Genomic DNA, 18,397 nt, shown 5'->3' with positions numbered 1-18,397 from the left:
CTCAGGACCCCATCTCTTCTAGCCTCATGCTTCATTTATGAGACACGGAAATGATTTGAAAACAGCAGTTTAGGAGCCTACTGACTTTCACAAAAACAAGGACTTCTGAATCAGTTGGACACTCTCGGACATCTTACTCCATGTCTTTGGAAGAGCATTTCCATTCAGAAAATTCATTTGGATGCATTTTTGAGCGTTCATTGGTTCTACTGGAAACAGTTTTAATTCTGAACTTTTGTAAAAACAGAGCTTTCTGAAGGGTGGAGTGTAAAAGTGCACTAAATATAACGTTGAAGATTTTGCACAAAAATTGTAACCTGAATTTCTTCCAAGACTAGCTAGCTTTGCTGTAGGACCCTATATGAACAAACTTTGAGGCAAAGTTATAGAGGGCCCACCTTGAAGGAAAACCTTCCCTACATGTTGGAAATAAGTTATAATGCAAACAATTGGCCACTTCTTTGCAGCTCCAACCAGCCTGTAAATTCTTCCATCGCCCCTTGGTAACTTGGAAGTTGGCTTTTTCCTTCATAGCTCTGATACTCCTTAACATTTTTCTACTGCCAGACATCATAATCACTAACAAAAATAACCAAGCATCTGTTCAGGAAAACAGCTATCAAATACTGCAGTGAGCAGCATGTTTTTTATTCTAGTGCTTTGAATAAGACTCAGGATTGTAATAGTCTGCTAAGACGTGCCCTGGCTGCTGCAGGCCCTGGGGATATGAGACTTGGACACTCATCACACGTAAAAAAGGTGGCCAAAACTTTGTAAGCCTATGGGACACGTACCAAAATTTTCAGGCAGGCAAGAGCCCCGGGCTGCCTTCCGTGTGCCGTGGGAAAGGAACAGGAGGAGAGGGCTGGGGTGGCTTGCGCAAAGGAGGTGTCAGCAGCACCGTGGATGGGATGGAGGTGGATGGGGCATGGAGCTGGGTGTCTGTCCAGCGATGCTGGCCACAGACCCTGCCCAGGTCATGCCGCAGCCCCGTGGCAGCCCGGCACTGCTCATGTTAGAGGTACGCAGCAGCTGGCAGAGACTTCTCCTGTCCTGAGAGATGCTGGTGGTTTTACCACCCTTTCCCTCATGATGTAAGATGTATATTTAGGAATGCAGTCACTGAGCAATCAGGCAAGAGAGCCAGTTGCTTGGGGCTGGATGGTGGAGAGCAAAGGCAGAAGGGAAGAGCAGGGATGGGACCACCCAGCTGCAGGAGGCCATGGTGGTTCCCTGCTCCTCTCAAGGGGGAGCAGCAGGTCCCAAAAGAGGGGAGGTTGCCAGTTGTCACTGGAGGAAAAGATACGGATTGAACCTGACCCCTTAAAGTGAACAGTAGCTTCCAAAAACCAGCCCTGCGGTAACCTTGGTTTACTGCAAATTAATTCTCTCAGACTTGTGCAAAAGATGCTTTATCCTAGGAGTGATGCCTGATTCTTCTTCCATGCTACCGAGCCCAGACTCAGCATCACAAATAAACCAGCATAAACAAGAAAATAGAGCCCCTAACGTAACATTAGGCAGCCAAGATGCCAGGTTTGGTGGTTAGTTAATCCAGCTAGTCAAGTCCGCTGCCCAAATGCCGACAATAGCTGTTTAAGGTGCCGTAAGGGTGCTATAGCTGCGCCTACGTGAGCGAGCGGTGCAGCCCGAGAGCAGCCGAGCCGTAATGCGAGCGAGTGCTGAGACTGCAATGTTCGTGCTGTACGTGTTACATCTGAAAGGCATCCACTTTGTGCCCCGGTCGTGACGCAAACCAAAGCGCCATAAGTGGGCATGATTGGGAAGGTCACTTTCTAAGTGCTCTCCTCACCGTGAACGAACCACTAATATGTAGGCGCCTTGTGCGAACTGGCCCTGTTCTCACTCCTCAGTAATGTAAAAATACCAGGATAAAAACATTAAGAAATACTACTTAATCCCAGAAGTATAATATTAAGCTTTATGTAGCCTCGTTGCAGTATTAACATATGAATCATGCTGAATAATAGCACATGATCGCATAGCTGAGACATAGCCATTTTTTAAAAAAAACCTTTTTCCACAGGCGAAACTCACATTTCCGCAAATTGCAAGGCGCTAACAGCATTCCTATGTAATACATACACTTCTCCATCTTACGGATGAGTAAGATGTTAAGTGATTCTGCCAAATCAGAGGAAGGACTGTCAGTGGCAGGGCTGGGACCAGACTGTCCATTTGCTGATCTACTCTGAGCCCCAGCCTCACGCCCTTGACGTGAGCACAGGGCTCGCCTGTGCGGGGAGGGACTTAAGTCGACAGGCTTAAGGTAGTGAGGCAGCCTGACTTTCAGAGAGGAGCTTTTAATTGCAGATTAATGACTGATGATTTTCGTTTTCAGCGGCGTAAGCCGCTGACACGGCCCAAGCGACTGCGGTTGCTGCCGCACTCTGTTGCTCATCGCTCTTCCCGCCAAGGGAGCGACCGTGCCTCTGCACTGCCTCTGCCTCTAACCTGTTGCGACAGAAATTAGAGATACTTCGAACATCAGCCTGAACCTCCTGACAGAGCAACTGCAACCAAAGGCAGGTCAAGGTCTGGGCCAGGATGTGTGCTTAGAAGGAGCCCCCCAGGGCACGATGTGCCAGATACTGCCGTAGCTGCCTCTATGTCAGTTCACACCAGTACTGGCACCACTATCTTTTCGCTCTGTAGATAATACAGACAATTTTCCAGTGCTTCTCCCAGCCTTTGGAAGGGAAATAAGTCACTGCAGTTAAAAATCGCAAGTCCTCGTAAAAACATGCTTGTGCCCAGAAAGCTAAGTATCAGAGCTTGCCTGGATCTGAAGAAGAAGTGGCATCTTTTTCAATACATTTACATCTCTAAATAGATGATAAGTGTTGAATCAATTTCCATATGTTTAAAATAGCAGAGCATTACGAATTCTGGCACTTGAAGCAATCAACTAATTTGGGACTATTATGAGAATCTCTTTCCTACTAGTGGAGCTATTCATCTGAGAAACAGGGATAGTCTGTGCCTCTGTGCCCTTTTGATACCACAGAGGAAGAGCGAATTGACCAAAAAATCCTCTTTGCCTGAAGAGATGTTTTATGTGTTTTATGAGTTTTATGACACGCAAGGCTTCCTGAAATCAACTTGCAGCTCCTAAGAATCCGAGTCACAGTACAGCCACCGTTTGCCACATCTGGCCATGCTCATGGTTACACGGGTCCAATGATAAGCAAAGGCAAAGCGTTGGCAAATCCTTCCCGGTGGAAAGGGCAGGAGCGGAGGTGTGCCGACTTCCTTGCCCCGCAGAGCCGCTGGGGCAGAAGCTGCGCGACGCTCTCTTCCGGGTGACTCCCGGCCCCGCTGCGCCCGGCCTTGGCTGCGCCATCCCTCTAAACACTGCACAGCACTGTCCAGCCTGGAGTCCCTGCGCTCTTATTTCGCGACACGCAGCAATGTGACGTGACACGGCCGGTCTGGAAGCAAAGAGCAAAAGCGTGAGCGGCAGCCGAGGCGTCAGAACTGCCTGCCGGCGGGCCCAGAAAGATGTCACTGCAGCAGCAGATGCTCCCCTCACATTTCCAACATGATTTTTCTATTCCTAGAAAGTAAGGACTCGGAGGAGGACAGATTTGAGGGGTGTTTGTGGCTTTTTTTTTTTTTTTTTAATTTAAGTTTGTGTGCTGGAAGAGGCAATGCCATCAGGGAAAGCTTCTAATTATCTACTGGATTTATCACAGTGCAGATCTTCATTGCTGCTTGTGCTTGACTTTTTACTGCCAAAGCAATGAGAAGTCTGGCCACCGACTTCAAAAGAGCGTGTCAGGATTTCTGGGGAGCAACAGCATGTTTATTCTGTACAGATTTTAACCTTTACAAACATAATTGGGAAACTGTCTGTTTCTAAGCCACCTTCCTTCCACGACATCTTCTTGGCTTGGATCACTCTTTGCAGTTTCTTGCTCTTTCCTCAACTCCATTTACCATGGCAATGGGTTAAAAGCAGAAAACCAACAGCCACACCCTGCACTCCTCATTAAAGACAAGATAAATGCAATTCGCTGTCCAGATGTTCTGGAAAGTCGAGTATCCTCAGCAACGGGGACATCAGGGGGGGAACAGTTTGCAGGATACCAACGTGCTGGTTCCTTGGCTCCAGGACCCTTAATCATTGTATAGGCTTGGTGTAAACACGTGCTTATCTGTGGTGGTGCCAACAACATTGAAAGCCACGCGCAGGCGAGGCTCTTGCAGCGACAGCTGGTTTTAGCATCGCTCTCAAGCTGATACAATGCACAAGGCTCTGGACATAGGAAACACATGTTTGCAGATGAGCTGGTACTTGTAACAGCAAGAAATATTTTTTTTTCAAGGTTCGGGGTGCAAACAGGGTCTCTGAGGGGTTGGCCACAAGCCTTAGTGGGATCTGCCCCCTCCTCCCCTTTATTTCCCCCTAGGATTTGTTGACCCTTCCCTGGAGCGTGGGTCCCAGGCTTTCCGTAGGAGACCAAGGAGCCCAGACAGCGTAAAGATGTCGGAAAACAAGCCGGCACAATGCAGCAATTAAGGGTGTATCTCTAATAATTTACTGGAGTCCGCGCTAACGACCTTTCTGCATTTAGCAGGGCAGGAAGCATGCATAATGGGGAGCAGGGGAGGACAATTGGGTTCCTACAGCTGGTCAAGCCAATTCATGCGCATTACTTGGCAGTTTGCCAAAAGCAGACCAAAGAGGGCTCTATGTGGAATAAAAAAAAGAAGAAAAAAAAGTCCTCAAGGTGGCCAGTCCCTGGGCTGGATTCACCAGATTTCAAACCCACCGCGGAGCAGAACAGGGGGGTCAATGTTTCGGAGAGACACCAAAGCAGTGGGCAAGTTGCCGTCGCTGGACAACGTTTCAGCAGCCCTTCTGCTCCTCGACCTTATGCAGCTCCCCTCTCCCCCTCCCTGGCATTTTTTCACTTAATGCCTGTGTATCGTGGGGAGCAGGGACAGAGCCAAATGCAGCAAAGCCTTCTGGAGAGGTAACGCCGGGGACTCAGGTACCTGATACTTTAAAAACCGTCCCCTCTGCGCCTCCTGCAAGCCGCGCAACTGGCGGAGAACTGGCTTATCCGCCAAATGCTCCGGCTGCCTTTCACCTTTGATCCGACACGCTTCATTGCTGGGAAGGGGGGACCCCTGCGCCATGCCAGAAGCCACCTTTCAAATACCAATATTTATTAATTCTAATTCAACTAGCATGGCGATGACGGTGCAAAAGCGCTTCCTCCCTAACGCTCTCCGTAAGCTCTTCAAAAGAGAAGATTGGAAGTGCCACTTCCCGTAGGCAGTAGTGATGCTGCTCACATGGGGCTTTGAAAACACCCATAAATCATAGGTGCAGGCCCGGTTTGAAATCCCATTTATTTTACATTGCCGCTGCTTGCAGCTCAGCCGCGAGCTCCCCTCGTCGCTGCGAGGCAGCACGCGGCCGGCCAGGCGGCGGCAGCCGCCCCGAGCCGCCCCGGAGGCGCCAAGGCCACCCGCGCGGCTGGCGGGGAAACGGCCCGCCGGTAGCAGAAGGGCCCTTTGCATCAGCGCCTCCTCTCCAAATGCTGTGGCCGTATTTCGGAGAGGGCGGAAAACACAGCCGGAGCGCAGAGAAGCACAAAGGCACGGCGGGATCGGGGCAGCTCATTACCCGCCTCCCCAGCCCCGGCCTCCCTCCTGGGGCATGTTGCCAAGAGGCTACCGGTAAGCTGACAACACGTTTAAGGAGAAAAGGGCTGTATTTTCCACTGCATTTTCCCACGTCCTGTTTCATGCTAATTGTGTAAATGCATTTGAAAAACCAACCTAACGCTGAAAGACTGTGGAAGTCGCAAAGCCGCGCGCAGGAGCCACGGCCTCTCTCGGCCCCGCTGTGCACGCGACAGCCTTTTTTCCCATGGTCACCCAGGGTTTTTTCCGCGGGAAAAGCTTTTCTGCGGGAGTCTTTCGCGGGAGTCCTTCACATCGTGGCCGCAGCGCTGACGCTATGCGGGCTCCTGGCGTCCTCGCTCCGTGGCAAACCGGGCAGCGTCCCACCGCCACCGGCCTCCCCCGCAGGTGCTGCCCGAGGCCTCCCAGCCCCTCCGCCTGCCTCTACCTTGAGTAAAAGCAATTTCCTTCGGTGGAAAAAACTAGCTAATCCCAAAGGGGCTGAACCATGGTGCCTGAGCAGCTGTGCCACCGGCGCTATATGTTGTGCACCCCGCGAGCGGTCCCCGGTGCCGCCTCTGCTCCCTGCGCTCCTTCTTTGCTCCGGACCGCCGCTCGCGCTCCCATCGAGTATTTTGGCAGCATTCGAGTGATTTAGGCGTCGAGTAGCTAATACAGACGATTGGCGCGTATAACATACGCTCTGTCAGCTAGGCATCCCGTGGCTTGCTACCTCCGCTGGAAAAAGCGCTTAAACACCCGTCCAGAGAAAAGCACCGACGGGCCGACGTTGTTCCGAAGCTGGTGTTGCGTGCGTCTGTGCAACCACCAGTGCCGCCTGTCCTACAGGGGCTCTGCCATACCTGCTCGCCCTTACGAAACCCGACATTTCTAGCCGGAAAAACAAACAAACAAACAAAACCCCACCACAACGGGTCCGTGGCCGGGTCTGTTTCCCTCGGCGGTGACGCGGGCGCAGCCTTCCCCACGTCGCGGGAGGAACTTGCCGGAGCCGCCAGCAAAAAACACCTGAGAGCCAACAGGTTTTCTGCGCATCTTCCCCCCCCCCCCCGCCCGGACCCCGCTTCCCCGTCCCCAAGCGGCCGCGCGGGGCGGGCCGGGGCGGTGCTCGGCGCGGGGCGGGCAGCGCAGCGCAGCGCAGCGCAGCGCAGCGCGGCGGCGGCGGCGGCGGCGGCGATGGCTTTCGAGGCGCTGGCGGAGGCTGCGGAGCGCTGGTGCGCCCGGACGCCCTTCCAGCTCATCGCCGCCGAGGAGACGGAGCGCCGCATGGACTTCTACGCCGAGCCCGGCGTCTCCTTCTACGTCCTCTGCCCGGACGCCGCCTGCGGCGACAATTTCGTGAGTGCCGGTGACCCACCTCCCTCCCCGCTCCCCGCCCGACCCCCACGCCGGGCACCCCGACTGCGGCGCTGGGGAGGGGGGGTGCGCGGGGCGGGGGGGGGGGGGGGATGCTCGGCGGCGCACGCCGAAACCTGCAAGATGGAGGCTGCGGGGTGGCCCCGCGGGCAGGGCCGAGCGGGGGGCCGGGCACGGCATCCCCCCCCTCCTCGCCTCCTCTTCCTCCCCCCCCCCACCTCCTCCGGGGATGGCGGGGCGAGGCGAGCGGGCTGCCTGCCGTCCGTCCGTCCGTCCGTCCGTCCGTCCCCCCCGCGGCGTGGGGGCGCCGGGCGGGGACGGGCTGTCACGGCAAATGGAGAGCGGGCGGCAATAAAATGGAGTCGGGACGGCGGGGCCGCCCCGCGCCCCCGGCCCCGGCTCCGGCCTCGGCAGGTACCGCCTCCCCCCCAATCCCAATCCCAATCCCAATCCCAGTCCCAGTCCCGCCCCCGCAGGGCCGACCCGCGAGTTCGTGCCGCAAACGGCCCCGACGGCGCCGCCGGGGTCACCGGGGCGGCGGGCGGGGGGGGGGAAGGGGGGTTATCCCCATCACCCCCCACTCTGCCCGTGGCCTCCAACGCAGCCCGAAAGCTCAGCCTCGCCACAGGGCTTCTCCGCTGCAGAGCTCCGCTTAAGCGCAATTAAAGGACATATATTCATGTTTTTATCTCTGTATATGTGTATGTATGCATGTGCATATATATGTGTGTGTGTATATATATATGTATATGTGTTATTTAAAGTAGCTCCTAGCACAGAGTGTTATTGTAGAAACGTGGTCGCTCCTTCCGTTCCTGGAGCAACTTCCATCCCTCGACCTGTTTGACAAACGTTCATTAATTCCTCTCCCAACAGGTAAGCGGAGTAGGAACGCGTTTGACAGACGGGTTAATGGGAGCAAAGCGCGGCTGAGCGCCTTCCGCCGAGGCCCCGAATCCCGGCCGGCAGGGCGTTTGCTCCTTATGCCGGGCGGGTGGTCGCGCCAAATTATGGAAGAAGTTATTGGGATTTCAGTTTTGCCCCCGTCCGGCGGACGTGTCAGACCTTCAGCGGCGGTGCCGGTGGCGCGTCCCTGGCCGGGGATTGCCCCGATGCACTGCGGGGTTCACCCAGGGACGGCCGCCCGGCCGCCTGGCACCCCCCAAACCCTGGCGCGTGCTCCCGCCGAGAGGGGCTCGTGCCCGGAAAGGGCCGCGCGGCTGCCGGCCGGGCTCTCAAGCAGCCATCCCATTGCTGGACTGTCTGAAGTTGTTATTCCACCCAGGGACGCAAACCGTTCCAGAAATTTTAAAGAAGGCTCCTTATTTTTCTTTTATGTGGATTGTGTCATTATGTACTGCACAGTAATTGAAAGGACCTTCTCAAAACAAAATTGAATCAATTAAAAAAAAAAAAAAAGCTTAAGCAGTTTCAGACCCTATTCCTGTGCTTCCAAGGCAGGCCAATTTTTGTGAGTTTGCAACCACATTTTCCTTTTTTTTTCTTTTTTTGGCAAATATTTTCATTCCAGGGTTGCTGTGTGAAGGAGCCCCTGCCCAAAGCTGCCAATAGTAAAACGGAGCAGAAGGGCAACTGCTGTCAGATGCAGAGCATCAACAAGAGATAGTGTTTTCTCCTGCCCTTTTTGGCATAATTAGTTAGGGCACTTTTTGTAATAATAATACTCTTAAGGTAGGCAGATAAATGTCATTCTTAGTTCTTTTCCTGCTGGTGGTGTCTCTTTAATGCGATTAAGGACCACTAATGAGCTGATTCACCAGCATCTTGTTTTCTGCTTCTAGCACTTTGGGGCTTCATTTGTGCTCCCAGCTTGGCTATCTTGTTTTTGGAAGACATTTTCTTCCCTCTTCCCTTCCCTCTTCCCTTCCCTCTTCCCTTCCCTCTTCCCTTCCCTCTTCCCTTCCCTCTTCCCTTCCCTCTTCCCTTCCCTCTTCCCTTCCCTCTTCCCTTCCCTCTTCCCTTCCCTCTTCCCTTCCCTCTTCCCTTCCCTCTTCCCTTCCCTCTTCCCTTCCCTTCCTTTTCTTCTTCTTTTCTTTTTTCTTTATTCCAGAAGATAGTGGAACATGCCACTTCTACGTGCCATTGCAGGATAAATTTTATTTTAAGGAGACTTAATACAAGCAGGGAACTGATTCTCCTTTGCACTTGAGCCTTGTTTCATGCCTCTGGTAACATGAAGGAGCATGAAAGTGAGAGTAAATGTAAACCGGATTTGCAGTGGCACACTTTATGGCCCTTTTACACCCTCCGAGTCTTATAAAGAGGCCTCACATTTAATAAGCATGTGGTGCTTGATATTCTTGTTCACTTGCTTTACGTGTTCATTTCCTAATAACGTGATTTAAAAAGCTACGTAGGAGGTGCCAGAGAAGCCCATGATAACTCCTAACTTTTAAGGAGGAAATGATGAACATGACAAGCTTAAAAGAGAGGAGGAGAAAGACATGGAAAGGCTGTCAAAAAACGATCTGGGAGAGAATAATTTGAATCCTGCATTAAATCAGGGATTCTAGATCACAAAAATCATATAATTTTAACTTCATGAAAAGGTACCTTTGGACCACGTTTTTTAAATCACGTTAGGGATGCGAAAGATGCATCTGGGTGCCTACTGGCTTTTTCAGTACCGCCTGGACACCTAAACCTTGCTGAATCAGCATTTTATATAGCTAGATTATGTATAATTTAGCTTCTGAGGCTTATGTTGCTCTCAAAACAAATTAGCTGAACTTGCCGTATAGCTATAAACAGTGTGGGTGGGGGCTGAGATGCTGTGCCTTACCGTCTGCATTTTTTTGCCACCTTGCTGTTGCTGATAAGGCAAATACAAACGTTGTGCCACCTTGTTGCAAGATTTCCTGTAATATATTGTAGAAAAGAGGCAGTGAACCTGAGTATTTTCCTTAGCAGAACGATCTCCACGAAGAAAAAGTTCTGCTAGCATGCTCAACAGGTGGGCTGGGTGGAAAAGGGTGATGTAGGAGGTGACTGTGTCATCTAGCAGCGCTGAATCATGTGAGGACGGGAGGGAGAACAAACCCCCTTCAGGTGCAACCCTATGAATTGCCTCAGCTATGTACTATGTATAGATGCTGAACTAAATAATTCAGCCATGATCCTAGGTCAGCTGAGGTGGAAATTAGTGGCTGTGCGCTTTTTGTAGTAACACAAAGCAACCGTGAGCAAAACTGGGCAAGCTTGAAAAACACATACTCAGATGATGAGGTTTATTTTTCTTGAATTGCACAGCCACGACTGAGCCCTGTTGTCCACCAGATCGCCAGCAGCCCGCTTCTCCCACTGCAGAGAGATACTAAGGCTCCACGGTTTTTCCAGGAAAAGCATCTCTGTACGTGCAGTTTCACTGACTGCTCTAACTTCCTAAGCGGGAGCTGAATCCTCAAATTACGTTTGTTGTTGTATTTTGAGAGGCCAAAATTCCTTTTGCAGGTTCCTCTGGAGATACGTGAGTCAGAGTGGTGCGATTCAGCTCCCGCACTGGCTCGATGCAGCACTGAACTCTGTAACGCAGCAGTAGATGAAGCTGCGTTACGGAGGATATAATGCTGGTCTTTGTTATGGTTAAGGTGGTTTTTCTTTCAGGAGATGAAATCAAACCATTTCCAAATGAGGTGCCTGCCCTAGCAGCATGCGAGACCTTTCATAGCAAGTTGTTGCTATAACCAAAGTTTTAAATCTTCTGCAGATGTGGAAATTGTTGGAAGCCTTACTTGCGTATTGCCTTACGATGCTATGCGAAAAAGTCTCTTCAAAGACTAAAAGATCAAGTAATTTGTTTGGGTTTTCTTCTCGTGTGCTAGATGGGCTTGTTTTGAGCTACTGCTGACAAATTCATGCCGGAGTCTAAAATGTGCGGTTTGAAAAGTGACTCTCAAAAAACGCTAGGCTAACAGAAGGTTAAGTTTCCTGGGGAACAAGCTAGCTATAATTTGTACTTTAAAAAAGGGCAATGTCTGATTTTTTTTTCATTTAATGTGGAAGCTCCCATCTGTAGCTCTGGTTGTCAAAAGAAGCCACAATTTAAACAAGAATCAGGATGTTAATGGGCATAACCATTTTATACAGATAAACAGTTGCAAAAAGCTTAGGACAACTCATAAGTTACCAATCCATAAAATCCAGCTCTTAAGTTTGACTCATAAAGATTAGAAGTAATAAAAGGGTTACTGCTAACCTCAAGTATTAAGAAATCATGAGTCAGACCTCCAAAATCTCAAGGCTGTTCTTAAAATGTTGTGATTTTTGAGAAGGTTCATTTGATATTTTAAAGAGGGTTCATTTGAGTTCATTTAATGTACCTTTTACCTTTTTAGTCCATAGAAATCACAAAGGCCTGATTCTTTTTTTTTTTTTGGGTAAACAAAAGCTGAAATTTGGTTGTATATTTATAGGACTACAAGGCCCATGGCTGTAAGATGGCACAAAATATCATGAGGCTTGTGGTATGTGTCTGTGAGAGCTGGCAAGAGTGTGAAGAACTTGTTTTTGTTGCTAGAGTGGTAAGAGATGACTCTGGGTATGTGGAAAGAGCAGAACCTATTCAGTAAGAGAAGGTTTTTTCTTAAAACATTTTACTACATGTATGCTTGCAGAATGCAACAGGCAGCAAAGCAAATGTAGGTCAAGTGAGGTTAGTAGGAAGACATTTATACTTTTTATCTTAAAGAGGCAGCTTAGGTGATGTTATGTAGGGTTTTCTTTAGAGAAATGTAAAGGTACGTGCCTGGCAGGTATTCAGCACTGAACAGGAAGGCACTGAAACGTCTGTGATTCTTACTCTTTTCCCGAATGTTAGTTAAGCTTCGGAGAGATCCTCCTCTCTTCTTACTTGGGCATAACCTGCTCTTTACAGCACAGTAGAAAGCTACATGGCGCGTTAGGGAAAAGAATCGCTGTGCAAAAGTACAGGTATAAGAGTCTCATACCAATTTTGCAGTATTGTGCTTCTCTGTTCAGCAGACTCCCTGAGACAGTCCTGGGCGCAGAGTCTTCAAAAAGAAGGTCTTTAAAAATACACACTAGATTATGTGCGGGCTGCACGTGTACGCAAGAAGCCTTGCTGTCTGAGGGCTTCCAGCATCGCTTGCCAGCTCCCTGTTTCCAGCGACCTCATACCAGCAGAATAAGTGTCAATTTTGGGAGAGGCTTTCCTGAGTCAGGCTGGGGAGCCGGCCTCTCTCAAGTGAGAGTGAGTTGAGAGGAATAGCCCAAATGGCTGTAAATGCACCTGCCCAGGAAGAGGAGATTCAGGTCTAGGAGGAACAAGCCTGCAAACAGAGGGAGGGGGCATGTTAAGAAGCATGGGCATGTTGTGGGTGCCCGAATGTCTCTCCTTGGCTCTGCGTCTAACCCGTGGTTATATTCTGCATCGTCTTTTCTTCTGCATCATCAGCAATTATACAGCAATTCCCATTTTCAGGGTCGCATCACCCTCGCGCTAACACCAGCAAGACAGAGATGCTTTAGCTCCTTCTGAGGGCTTTTTTGCAACCCATGAGGCAGAAGCAGAGAAAACCCAACTTGACTTCCAGACCCACGCAGGGCTAGCGTCAAACAAAAACACCTTTACTCATAAAAATGTGTATGCGCAAGGCATGCTCGCTCTTCATTACCAGTGCAATCATAAGAAGGCTCCTCTTGTGGAGGACTGATTTCCCGGCTTTCTGATTCATTGTGTTAATAAAATCAAAATCGTTCCTCTGGGCGCTGCTTTAAAAATACTGGACCTTGCTTGCCGTTTGAAATAGCGCACCATGCCTGTCCTCGGCACGGATCTGAACTGCAGGCCCAGCGTACTTTGGCACATGTTTACAGCATGTCACCTTATAAAATCATGTGAAAAGGTCAGCGTGAATTCCTGTTAATGCCTTTTCCTTCTTCTGTTGCTGTTGGCTTTCAGCACGTGTGGAGTGAAAGTGAGGACTGCTTACCTTTTCTGCAGCTTGCACAGGATTACATTTCTTCCTGTGGGAAAAAGACGCTCCATGAAATACTGGAAAAAGTCTTCAAATCCTTCAGACCCGTAAGTGGCCCTTTTTTTTCTTCTAAATATTGACAGTTATCTGTGATTTTTAGTAGGGTACCACTGGATGGAGTAAGATAGTTTTTCATCTCTCGTGACTTTTTCCTCCCATCAGTTGCCTGTGTGCAGTGGTGTTAGCACATAGGCTAACATCAGGCAGCTGCAAATTGTTTCTTGGAAGTCAGCTGCCTTTTTATCTCTAGCTGTGCATTTGACAGAATGACGTTCCTGCATGGGGCAGGAGGCCAGCCGGTGTCCCAGCCAGTGGCACCGGCGCCCCAGCTGTAAGGTGGACTGCATGCCGCTGGTGCAGCGCTGACTCGGAGGAGCGGCATACTGAGCAGCTATGCAGGACTTTGCGGTCGAGTTATTTCCTGGCACCGGAGTTTGGGAATTTTGCAAGGATCTCTGTAGTGAGAATAATCTGGAAAGCTGGAGAGAAACTCAATTTCTCCTCGGAGTGTTTTATTTTAGGGTTTTTGTGTCCCCTCTTTGCAAATTGAGACCTATAGATTTTACCACTAGGGTGGTTGCTGCTTGATACTTGAAGATGCTGGTTTAATCACTACTTGAGAAGAGAATGGAGTGGAAGCTGGGCTTTGTGGGGAAAGGGGCTTGTATTTTTCTGCTTTGCCGCTGTTCGACCTTTTCTGTTCTTGCTAAATGCTAAGATTGGGGTTAAAGCCTGTGTTTTGTAAGGGTGAGGTGGCTTTGTTAGGCTGACCATAGTCCCTCCTGGACGTTTGATTTGCCAAGTCCTCCTCTCGCCCAGCCTCTCCTTTTGAGTGCCTTGCCCTGGGGTAATTGGGGTGGTAGAACGAAGAGCAGAGGCTCATTGCTAGTGTCGTGCTTCTTCCCCGTGTCTCGCTTGAGGTCCATGGTAAAGCTGACCACTATGTATTTTTAAATTTAACTGAAAATGTAGGCAGTTTTTCCTCTTCTGTTTTTTTGGCTGACTAATCAAGAAGACTGCATATTTATCCTAAGTATTTAGAGCAGAAGGGAGGGCTGGAGTGCAGATAGGAAAACACCGGGCCTCCCTGTGTTCTCTGTTACACCCTTGCGTTGCCGCGGAGGGCCGCAGCTGGTTGGCATAAAAGAACATAATTTTAAAGAATCCTCTGAGAGACTGAAAATAAATAGAGCAGATGCACACTTTTCTTAGAAGGGACTGGAAATCTGATCCATCAGTACAGCTGCTTGTAATTGTGAAAACACATAAAAATATAAATATGTTTCCCTGAGCAATATTCAGCTCTTCGGTCTTCATAATTCTTTTCTGCTACTCAAAAAAGCTGTGTCTTAGAGGAGAAACTTCCACTCGTTTAACTAAAGAGGACTTCAGAAAGACTTAATTAAATCGGTACAAATCACTTATTTCATTTTAAACCACATTTAGTTCAGCGTAACTTAAGTTGATGAGAAATTGGCTTCAGTCAAACCAAGTTAAGCTTCTCTTCAGAATAAGAAGGTTCAAAGCTAGAAGAACCACTGTGATCCTTCAGTCTGAGGCCTTCCGTAATACATCAGATTTCACCCAGTGATCCCTACGATCAAGCACGCAAATTGTGCTTGAGCTGGAACATCTTTTCAAAAGGCGACCGGTCTTGATTTGAAGACTTAGGTAACTTAAAGGCTACAGCACTGCTGGGCAAGCTTTCTTCCAATTGTTAGTTACGCTCAAGTGAAAAATTATCTTTTATTTCTAATCTGAGTTTGTCTAGTTCTGCTTCCTCATTGTTGAATTTTATTCTGCTTTTGTCTGCTGGAGAACAGTGTCCTCAATTATCAGAGACCTCTTGCAGACTATAATCAAGCACCTCTTCATTTTCTCTTGATATACTACATAGATTAAGTTTCTCTGAGTTTCCTTTAACCTAGTGTCAGGCACATTGGTCTAATGAAACCAGTTTTAGCATTCAATGTATGGCTGCCTGTAGATAAATCTGTTAAGAAATGTATCGACATTTTTCTCTCATTGTAATTGTTAAAAAAACACATGGACAGTAGGGCAGATTTTAAAACGTGAAGCATGTTACAATAGATATAAGGAAACAGTCATTTTACACCCTGTCATGTCTTCGCCAGAAAAAAAAAAACACTTTTAATCAGTATTGGGAGATGATTTACTTGGCATCACTGCCTTCTATCCACTGTCATTTCTGTTTTAGACCTATTTTGTTAATGAAATACTCTTTGTGTGAGTGTGGAGGCAACAGTGCATTGGCAGTACGTTTCTGCTCCACTATCCAAAGTCCTCTCTCAAAGACCAGTCTGGCAAATTTCAGCTTGAAAAAAGACAGTTTAGGAAAATTGTTGTATGATAAAGGTCAGACCAGGGTCTTCTAAAGTGTCTAATGAGTCTGGATACTCGATTTGAGACATGGGGAAGGAGCCAGATTTTTAGAATTTGGTTGGTAAGCACTTTCTAAGAGTCTTTTCCATTATGGTATTTCCAGTCAGACATCCAAAATTACTAGATAATTTTGAAAGCCTTTTTCAGGGTCCTTAGAGCAGAAGGGTCTGGGAGGCACTGGCTGTGGCTTCTGCGGCGTGCCATGCCCGTGTACCTGGCACAAGGACATGCCCTTCCTTAACTGAAGGCTCTCAGACTGGTTTGCACCCAGTAATTCAGCTTGGACTATCTCTGTGCACGCATGAGTAACAACGGCATCTCTGCTCGCTTACTCCAGAGCTGTGGCTTAGCAAGGGAGGTGTCAACTGGCCGTTCACAGTCCCAAGGGATCTTGCTGCCTGTATTTCTGAGGTGACGAGAGCTCAGGGCGCCCCTTTGTAGAGGGTTTGTGAAGAGCAAAATTGGTGTTGTCCCCAGCCTGACGTGAGGCTGCACCTCACACAGCCGCAGAGCCGCAGAGACATGAAGGTTACACGTGGGTCAGGCACCAGGACAGGCATCCTGGGCTGAGGCTTAGGGCCATGTCCACCCGTGGGTCCGTGGTTGGCATGCACAAGCCAGTTCGGGAGCAGCAGCCTTCCCTCTGGTTTGGAAGAGGAGAGCCCAGTCCTCGGAGCTGGGGAATGGCTCCACTTGGAGCAAGCGTGATCATGTCTCCCATGCTTTTGTGAAGTGCCCAAAAAGCGTTACAGAAAAGCACATTTCTGAAAGTTCGCCTAATATCTTCAGGAAGGTTTTCTACATTGCCTGCTGTACAAGAAAATACCTCTCTGTAGATATCTTCTGTCTGAAGAGAGAAAGAGAAGAGAGAAAATTATCTGTTGTTTCAAGTTTCAGATCAGCTTTTGAACCTGGCTCTAGTGAACACTCCTCATCTCCCAACCAAGCTCACTGCTTCAATGGTTTTTGCTGCCTCTTGAGGAAATGCACTATTTGCTTCAGCATGTCCCACTCTTCAAGCACCCTTGTTTCTGTGGTATCTGGAAAGAGGCAGCGGTGCCCATGCTAGCGCTTCTGAGCACATCTGCCTGGAGATTAATTCCTTCACACCAAGATTCAGCACAACCACATTCTCTCTCGTGTAGTATCATGTGCCCTGCTAAAGCTCCATCTGGTACTTGGGTAGTTTTTTATTTTGTTTTGTTGTTTTGGTGTATTTGTATGTTAGCTTTTGGTAGGAGGCCTTATCTCTGCGGTGTCGTGAGTTTGCTACTTGCAAACTTCTAGATTATTTGTATAAAATCGGGGCACTTTGAAATAGTTAAAAAATAAAAACAAAAATTGCCTCAGGGACACAACACCAACCCAAAGAGTTTACGCACAACCAAAACATGAGTCATGTAGCTTAGCAGCAAATTCCAGGACTCCCGCACTGGGCGATACCTTCAGTGTGAAAAGGCTACATCTAAACTGGGGAGACTGCAGCGTAAAAGCCCTTTTGTTCATGGTCTTCGAATTCCCAGTTACCTGCCCTTTATCTCCAAAAACTACCTAACAGATGGATAACTTGGCCAGAAAGAGTAAATAGATGTTGGAGTTCAGGCTGTCTTTTCGTCACTTGCGGCGCTGACACTGGTCGTTGCCTTCCTTCCCTCCTCGCCACCTTCCTGCCTTCCTTCTCCCCACGCATCCCACCTGGCCGATTTGGTCTCCTTGCCCGTTTGGCCGATGAATCATCTCTCTCTTTCCACACCCCTTTCCTGTGTTTCCTCTTGCCTCCTTATTTTTGCTCCCCATTAAGGTCTTGTTCCTGTCTGCTGTATAACTGACATTTTAATGTGTGCGGTAGATACAGACTAGAAGCGGAAACTAGTGTGTTTGAAAGAAGACAACGTGGGAGTCAGTCCAGGGTCAGCTCGCGCCATCTGAATCATCTTACTCTGTCCCCAGCTTTATTCCCCCTCCTTCTGTTTCGACCCAAATGTTTGTACAGCTGCCAGCACTTTGGACCCTGATCCTCGCTGGGGTCAAGCCCTTGACTGATTTGTCACTGCGGTACAGAAAATAAGGAAGGCTTAACGCTGGTAGGAGACCCATGGGAAGTGATGGGAGTCAGGCCCCTGGCGTCCGAGAGCAGGACCTGCGCGGCCGAGCTCCTCGCGCGCTGTGGAAATTTGTACCCCACAGCGTTGGTGGGAGAAGGCGGCTGCGTCCAGCCGAGCCTCCTGTCCCTCCCCAGCATGCCGTGCTTAGTAAACCCATTAACCTGCTGGCGTTGCTCTTCATTTACACTGCGTCAGGGAGAAGGAGAAGTGGGTTTGGAGAAGGAGCAGTGGGTTTTCCGAGAGCAGAAGGGCGCATGTAAGAAAATCAGGTCTTTGCTATTCAGCAGGATGAGCTTGGCATTTCTCCAGCCCAGGAAAGCAGCGCCCGTACCTGTTCCCGGGCCACTTGGCGCGGAGGTCCAGCCAGGGGCGAGCAGGTAGGGACCTCGCTGCATCGCCTGGCCTGGAGGTACTGAAGTGCACAGGCGAAACCCAGAATAAGCTCCTTCCCTGTGCCGCGGCATTATGCCTGCTGTCTTGAGTCTGGTGATGCATGTTATGTTTTCGGTGCTGATTTTACAAGGGAAAGACAGTATCCCATAAAATGAAGATGAGGCTCTTACTCATGTGGCTCATTTCCCTACACACCAAGGAGGAATTGTAACTCGAGCTGGGCAAAAAAAAAAAAAAGTGATCAAAGCTCTTTCTGCCAAACTGAGCAATACAAGACACAAATTTAATTTGAATGCATTGAATCAATTTAGCCAAAAAAATGCCAACGGATAAAAATGCCTAGAGGCCTTGTTTTTGCGTTTTAAAAGCTGCACACTTTAATTTTAGCTTCAAAATGAAATGAAAACCCCAAATGCTGAAAATGAACCAGGTAGCTTCACATTC

The 18,397-nt window shown here is 49.1% G+C and overlaps 1 protein-coding gene and 1 long non-coding RNA gene across 2 annotated transcripts in view; one reads left to right on the top strand and one right to left on the bottom strand.

Moving 5' to 3' along the window:
- Positions 1 to 1,919: 1,919 nt before the first annotated feature.
- On the bottom strand, positions 1,920 to 6,703 carry LOC138066347 (uncharacterized). The gene is made up of 2 exons (XR_011139715.1): positions 5,815 to 6,703; positions 1,920 to 3,452 (listed from the first exon to the last, which is right to left on the bottom strand). It is a non-coding gene; the product is annotated as an uncharacterized lncRNA (long non-coding RNA).
- A 75-nt stretch (positions 6,704 to 6,778) lies between these two features.
- The window catches only part of MTURN (maturin, neural progenitor differentiation regulator homolog), a 15,121-nt gene continuing 3,502 nt past the window's right edge, over positions 6,779 to 18,397 (top strand). The window contains exons 1-2 of the mRNA XM_068935578.1: positions 6,779 to 7,017; positions 12,977 to 13,099. Of these exons, the coding sequence (XP_068791679.1) occupies positions 6,856 to 7,017; positions 12,977 to 13,099 (285 nt within the window). The 5' untranslated portion in view covers positions 6,779 to 6,855. The remainder of the gene's footprint in view (positions 7,018 to 12,976; positions 13,100 to 18,397) is intronic.

Source organism: Struthio camelus, chromosome 2 (genome assembly GCF_040807025.1).
Source record: "Struthio camelus isolate bStrCam1 chromosome 2, bStrCam1.hap1, whole genome shotgun sequence".
NCBI lineage: Eukaryota > Metazoa > Chordata > Aves > Struthioniformes > Struthionidae > Struthio > Struthio camelus.
This window is presented reverse-complemented; position numbering and strand designations above follow the sequence as displayed.